The sequence below is a fragment of the Rutilus rutilus genome (assembly GCF_951802725.1).
Source record: "Rutilus rutilus genome assembly, chromosome: 16".
Taxonomy (NCBI): domain Eukaryota; kingdom Metazoa; phylum Chordata; class Actinopteri; order Cypriniformes; family Leuciscidae; genus Rutilus; species Rutilus rutilus.
The window spans coordinates 30,076,434-30,084,172 of NC_140224.1; the positions used below are offsets into that span (position 1 = coordinate 30,076,434).

Genomic DNA, 7,739 nt, shown 5'->3' on the forward strand with positions numbered 1-7,739 from the left:
GGTATCCAGAACTCCGGGTTTCATCTGCTGGATGACAGAAAATAAATAGTCTGGATTGTGAAATCTGCACTTTGCAAACTTGCATGTTAAGAGACATTTTAGCAATGATCAATTGATCAAGATCATGTTTTTTTTTTGTTTTTTTTACGAGAAGGATGAAAGCATAGCATGACAAATAATATCCAATTATTTTCTATCAAATACAATGACTTACCTAATCATGTCTGGCTAGTAAAAGACAATTCAGTTGTTGTAATCTGATGCAAAAACCCGAAGCATTAGCGATTAAGACTTTCCTTTGATTTCTGTTATTATGTTGCATCTCATTACGAACATGTTTTATGATTCATAATGGCTTGTATTTTATGTTGTAGCAAGTAATTGGAAACCAGGGCGCTATAATGCTTTGTTCACACGCACAACACAAACAAATGCACACACACTGCAATTACACCCGATCACAACTGAAGTCGGATGATCATTTGAGGGTGCAGAGCCAAACACATTCTGTTTAAGAACACTAGTTCCTTCTGGAAAAACAAGAAGGTTAAGACCGTTCTAGTATGTGAAAAATAAGCAATGGAAAAGAGGAAACGCTGCAAATTAACGCAGAAACATGCAAGTTCAAATTCTGAGGTGAGATGTGCAGAAAAATTTAAACTGGAAGGAAGCAGAGAGTTCTGAAAATGTAACAAAAACAATTACATAAAATGAATAGAGTTTAAGATAATCAAATAAGATGATATATATTTAAAGTATGTAATAAATTATATGATTTTATCATATAAAAACTGTTCTTTTGAACTTTCTATTCATGAAAGTATATTTAAAAATGTATCACTGTTTCCACAAAAGAAATTAAGCTTCACTAATGGTGTGAACAAATTAATAATAGAAATGTCCCTCTTGCACCAAATCAGCATTTCTGAAGGATCATGTGACACTAAAGACTGGAGTAATTGCTGTTAAAAAAACACAGTATTTTCACTCACAGGAATAAATTACATTTTAAATATGTTAAAATGGAAAACAGTTATTTTAATTTGTAATAATATTTAACAATATTACTGTTTTTACTGTATTTTTTTTATCAAATAGCCTAAATACAGATGCACATAAGAGAATTCTTTCAAAAACATTTTTTATGTGTTTTGGCCGTTCATTTACACGAAAAAGCCGTTTGGGGGCCTGAAAACGCAGACTTTTGAAAACGGGTTTTAAAGTGCAAGTTTTTGAAAACAATACCATTATTATCTCTGTGTAAACTATACAAAAATGCTAATTTGTGAAAATGGTGATGTCATGCACTTGCATATTATGTGTTCAGTCTATAGACCTTATGTAGCCCCGCCCCTTTTCAGCGCTGCGCTCGTTGTCTTTTGACTTCCGGTCTGTATTTTCACAGCAATTTTGCGTGTTTATTAATGAATGGCTCGTTTTAAAATATTTCCGGTCGACTGACATTTGTTAAAGGGATAATTGGAAATAGGCTCATTTTACAACTCCCCCAGAATTAAACAGTTGAGTTTTACCGTTTTCGCATCCATTCAGCCGATCTCCGGGTCTGGGGGTCCCACTTTTAGCATAGCTTAGCATAATGAATTGAATCGGACAAGACCATTAGCATCTCTCTCAAAAAAATGAACAAAGAGTTTCGATATTTTTCCTATTTAAAACTTGACTCTTCTGTAGTTACATCGTGTACTACCGACGGAAAATGAAAAGTTGCGATTTTCTAGGCTGATATGGCTAGGAACTATACTCTCATTCCTGCGTAATAATCAAGAAACTTTGCTGCAGTGCCATGGGTGAAGCAGGCGTAATGATATGACGCAGTGCATGCCGCCTGATAATAGGCTACTGAGCTGGGGACTATTATCAGGTGCTGGAGTATCCCTTTAAGTCATCTGCTTTAAACATTACAGTCCTCATGATAACTTTCGTTAACTTTACATTAAGTAAATCCACTTTAAAAGCTAATTACTCCTGGACAGCAGCGCCATATACAGAGCGACCGCAAAAACGGAAGTTAAAAGACAATATTCTAAAGATGGCGGCGCCCTCCTTTCTCTGGTGCATAAGGTCTATAGGCGCGTAGTGATTCTTTACAAAGTGACATCGCCAACTACTGGCTTGGAAGCATAACACAGCATTTATTTGTTAGTTTTTCACGGGACCGTTTTGACAATGTTGTCGTCTATACATAAAAAAAACGCAAAGGAAAAACGTTTCCATTTTTAGTATCGTTGTCGTGTAAAAATGTATTTGAGTTTCACCTGTTCTCTGTTCTGTTTATGATCTCCCTTCTGTATTTAAGCCCTTAGTTTGCCTCTGTTCTTTGTCTTGCGATAACATTATGTTGTGCGCGTGTAGTGCTTCTACGTTCCTGCTGTCTATTAAAAGTTATTTGATCCTCTATTCCGCGCCCTGTATCTCTCTCCCTTGGATTATCTAGACACGCACACTGTGACACCCATCACCAGTCACTGGACATGAATAATTCCACTTCTTCCCCGTCGCTCTGCAGGTTTGAGGGCAGAGAGACTGGAAGAAAGCACCACAGAAGTGATCAGTCACTCGCAGGGGCTGTTGGCACGGCTGGAGGGCCTTCTAGTGCTGGGGAATAACAGTGACATTTCCCTACGTGTGGAAACGGTGAATGCGGATGAGGTCAAGGTGATCCAAGCCCACACGCTGGTGCTTTCGCTGCAGAGTCGAGTGTTTGAAGAGATGCTGAGAAACCGAAATAGTAGCACGCTAGTGCTGCGAGAAACGGCAGAATGCACTGCTGTGTTCGAAAAATTCATCAGGTGAGAATCACTGAGTTAGAGAAAGTTGACATCTCCTTTTAAGGTCTCTCACTCTCATCTCATCCATCCATCTGTTTTTTTTTCTTCTGTGGAACACAACACAACACAACATTTAGAACACAAAATGAGAATTTTTTTATTTGTTTTAGAACACAAAATGAGCATTTAAAAAAAAAAAAATGTTTACCATATAACAAGACAATGACTGCCAAGCTTGAAAATGGATAAAATAAAATAAAATAAAAAATACACTGCCGTTGTCTCTTAACCAACATTAAAAGAGCATTAAAATGTCTCTTTGTGTTTCAATAAAATAAAATAAAATATATTTTTTATATTATTATTATTATTATTTAGGTCAAACCGAAACTAGAAAAGCTAGTAAAGCATCATAAATATGTTTTTTTTTTAAAGCATTTGAATTGGATGAGACTTTATTTGGGTTTGAGACTTCATCAAACTGAGTTTATAGAACTGTGAAATTTACATTTTAGGAAAAAGCCTGCATTGCTGTATCATCCCAAAACATGTTAGGACATGACAAATTATGAGAACATTCCCATCCCACACGTGTCCAAGCCTCTCTCTAATGGCCAATGGTGGAACTGCAATCTTGCTGTCAGCAGCTTAGACCCCACAGGAGATAAGCTCAATGAAACACAACTGCAATATTTCTAAATGAACTTTCTGCTCTTATGTAAAGCACTTTATAATGAGAAGGGCCGAACGGGGCGAAGTTACAATGGTGAAGTGAAGCTATAGCGTGAGAAGATGTTTTGGTTACAAGAGCACATGCCGCCGCCTACACATTTATTTTAAATGAGCTGGAGTTTTTTTTGTTTGGGGTATTATTTCCTTTATAGCGATCCAAAGGATAAGACAACAAAGATACAATCCCCAGCAAAAGAGGAAAACAAGGCAAATATTTGTGTTGGAGACAGAGGGACAGCATTAAACTACAATGCTAGAGATCAACAAGATAAATGCATTATTATTAAAGAGATTTATATTTTTATAATAGAACATGATATTATTTTATCAGGTAACAATCCAGTTTGGCTCACAGAGCCAATAGACGCCACAAATTAGATTGTTTTGCAAAATTGTGGAAAACAATTGTTTTGCAAAAAAAAAATATATATATATATATACATATGAATTGAATTGGACACACCCCACAGGAAGCTGAATTGGAATTGGAATAAGAATGACAGGAAGAAAAAATTGCAATTCAATAATTTTGAAAAAACATGTATTTATTCACTGATACACAACACATACAGTTTTTCTCAACCAATATTTCTTAAAGCACAGCCAAAACAATTAATACAACCAAAATGTCGTCAGCTTTAGCTTTTTAAAATAATTTGTTAATAAAGATAATTTATGAAATATAAATGTATTAAATATTCTGCTATGCATATCTCCTTTTGTTTTCTATAAAGGAAAGGTAATTTATGACAAATATTTCTTAAACCTACAGCCAAAACAACTAATACAGCCAGCTAAGTCAGCTAAGTTTAGGAAAATGAAAGTTACATATTAAATATGAAATAAAATTAAGGTTTAAAAAGTATGTAATATATACGTATAAATTACAATTACGATTCTGTTTCTTGTTCAATTCAAGCTCAGGCACTGCAGTGAAATGTAAAATTCCTATAAAACACAGTTTGATTCACACATTTTCTTGCGTTTTGCAGATATCTGTATTGCGGTGAACTCTCGTTGCAGTTGGACCAGGCCACTCCACTGCACAGACTGGCTACCAAGTACGGCATCTCCGGCCTCCAGCAAGGACTGACCCAGTACATGAGCCAGAACCTGGCCAGCGATTCTCAGGGCGGTCACGTGGTGGGTTGGTACCAGTACGCCATGACGGTGGGCGACACCCCGCTGAGAGACAATTGCCTTCAGTTTTTGTCCTGGAATCTGTCATCGGTTCTTCAGAGTGCGGAATGGCCGTCGGTTAGCGTCGAACTGCTAATGACCTTCCTGCAGCGCTCTGATTTGGTATTGAAGAACGAGCTGGAGCTGTTTGAGGCGCTTGAAATCTGGATCGCCAAGAATGACCCGGATAGCCTCACAGCAGAGAACGCCCTTCGCCTGGTGCGTTACGCCATGATCCCTCCACGCGAGCTCTTTCGCTTGCAGCGGCAGTCGCCGGTCATGACGCGCTACCACGAGTCGGTGCGTGATCTTCTCTATCTGTCCTACCAGTTCCACTCAGCTTCACCCCTTCAGCTGGCCAAGTTCTTCGACATGAACTGCAGCCTCTTCGTGCCCCGTAACTATCTCTCGTCCATGTGGGGCTCTCAGTGGGCCATCAGCAACCCGGCACGGGACGACCGCAGCTCCAGTTTCCAGACCCAGTTGGGTCCGAGCGGATTTGACTCCAGTAAGCGGGTGACGTGGAACGCCCTGTTCTCGCCCCGCTGGCTCCCTCTCAGCATGCGGCCCATGTACACCGAGCAGGGCGCCATGCAGCCACCGCGGCCCGACGGAGGAAGCGGAATCGCCCGGCCTCGTATCATCATCACACCTGCTACTTCCAGCGCAGATTTTGCAGGTGTAAGCTTTCAAAAGACTGTGCTCATCTTCACAAAGCAGAAGGGCAAGCTTGTGGTGAGGCATATCTTCGGTTTCCACCAAAGCACAGAGGAGGTGGGGGACTTCCTGGCTGACGTGGACCTGCAGTATCGCACATCCGAGTACCTGGTGGATGGATCGCTGTACTTGCACATCATTGTAAAGCCTATTTACCAGACTCTCATAGCAACTAAGAACTAATGTGACAGGCACATTGGAGTAGGATACGCATGCATGATGTAGAAGGTCTATACTTTTTTGAATGCGGGGAAGAAAACGTTTAATGTGATTAAGACTAATGAAGTGCATCTCCACTGTCCTTATAATGTATTGTAAGTTAGAGGTTTACTTCGGTGGAAAAGTGTCAAAAATAGTCCACACGTACGAAATTAAAAGGAAGGTTCAGTCAAAAAAGAAAATTCTTAATAATAAAAGTCATTATTTACTCACCCTTATGTCATTCCAAATCTGTATGACTTTCTTTCAATCAAACACAAAAGGAAACGTTTTGAAGAATGTTAACGCTGCTCTCTTATTCAATGAAAGTGGAAGGGGACCAGGAGCTGTCAAGCTCTAAAAATGACAAAAATACCATAAAACCAAAGCATGAGTACTGTGTGAAGAACGAAGTTGGAAATTGTACTTTGTAGCTGTGGTCACCATTCACTGGCATTGAGAAGAGCGGCTTGGAAATTCTTATGAATATCTCTTTTCGCGTTTCACGAAAGAAAGGAAATTGTGACAGCATTTTGATTTTTGACAAAATTATGACTTTAATATAGGCTGTGACACACTTTGTGTCCCAAAGATTACTCATATCGCAGGTAATTTTCAACTCAATTAGGCAGAAGCCCTAAATCATGCAAGTATAATCATGTATAATCAATACAACCTCCTTTGTCCAAACCGGACTCATTGGTCAAAGAAAGAGAAAATGAACAAAATCAAAATCAGATTGTTTTATTCAGCATTCATATTGTACATTGTAAATAATATTATTATGACTGAACATAATTTTGCCATAATAACATTATTTTTAACATTTAAATTTCCATGGTGCTACTGTAAATAATGAGAAATATCACATCTCTTTCAAACCTGTAATGTCTTGAAATGTCACACGGTTATTTAATATCTAAAATTCTTAGTTAGTTGTTTTTCTGTATTATCTTATCTTTATGCCCTGCACACTAACATTTTTTTTAGATCAGTTTCCTTGCATGTTGGGATCATGTGTATGTTCAGTAGGCTATTCACTCTCCTGTGCACTCCACACAATAAAATAATGATGCTTATTCATGAAGTTTGAGCCCATCATTGATTATGAGGGTAAAAGAAAGAAGAGAAAGGCTTCAGACACATGGTCATGGTCTTCAGTTCTTAAGAGGGCACGCTTAAATGCACTTATCTGCAGAGATGTAGCCTATGATGGGCTTTTCCCATCAAATTGAACTGAATAATCCTTATATATTATTCATATTATAAATTAACCATTTTAAATGAGTAAAAAAACTATAGCTCAATAAAACATTTTGTTTAAATCTCAAACACAAATATAAACATTTTAATTTTCACATAATCACATAAACTAAATGGTCAATTCCCTTGTTCTATTGAGATTTAGGCCTATACAAAATGTTGGTTTAGGGTTTTTAATGAATAATATAGCCTAATATGTAAGGATTATTCAATTTAATTTGATGGGATTTTACTATTAATTGAAATGCGTAAAAAAAGTACAGTGGAGGGAAATTCTCAAGTAGGCCATCAACGACAACTTAGTCCTATTCTGACCGAAACGGTTCTTTTTACTGAATCAACAACGATTAACGTAGTTCAATTAACAAAAGAACGACTCTAATGAGTCGGTTCTTTTAAGTGAATCAAAACCACTTCTGAATCAGGGGCGGTTATAAATTAATCTGTCGGAATCAAAATCAATCAAATAAAAGTTTATTTATAAAGCAACTATATATGTATATGTTTTTTTTACCACAATTAATGGCAAAAAAATAAAAAAATAATTGGATTAAATTGATTTTTAATTTGTAACATCTGAAAATGATTTCTTGTAGCGATTGTCCTAGGACAAAAAGTAGGCTACTGAAATAGTTTCTAAATAAAATAATTAGAATATGCACAAGAACTTGTGTTGAATTATTTACGATTCTTAACGAAAAAGAATTAGCCTACACTTGCATAATGAAGTCATTCATAATTCAATTCCTCAAGTGCTTCACTGACACCCTGCTTATCTGTCTGAAATACCATATCTGTCTGTTAGCCTGAAAGAGTCACATTAGCATCTGGCCTGCTCCTCCTTTTTCCCCGGCGCACAGC

At 37.4% G+C, this 7,739-nt stretch overlaps 1 protein-coding gene across 4 annotated transcripts in view; it reads left to right on the forward strand.

Moving 5' to 3' along the window:
• btbd17a (BTB (POZ) domain containing 17a) overlaps nucleotides 1-6,700 on the forward strand; it is a 45,452-nt gene extending 38,752 nt beyond the window's left edge. For all 4 annotated transcript variants that reach the window (XM_084433902.1, XM_084433901.1, XM_084433903.1 and 1 more), the window contains 2 exons: nucleotides 2,528-2,810; nucleotides 4,514-6,700. In XM_084433902.1, coding sequence (XP_084290028.1) covers nucleotides 2,731-2,810; nucleotides 4,514-5,600 — 1,167 coding nt within the window. In that variant the 5' untranslated portion in view covers nucleotides 2,528-2,730 and the 3' untranslated portion in view covers nucleotides 5,601-6,700. The remainder of the gene's footprint in view (nucleotides 1-2,527; nucleotides 2,811-4,513) is intronic.
• Nucleotides 6,701-7,739: the final 1,039 nt, after the last annotated feature.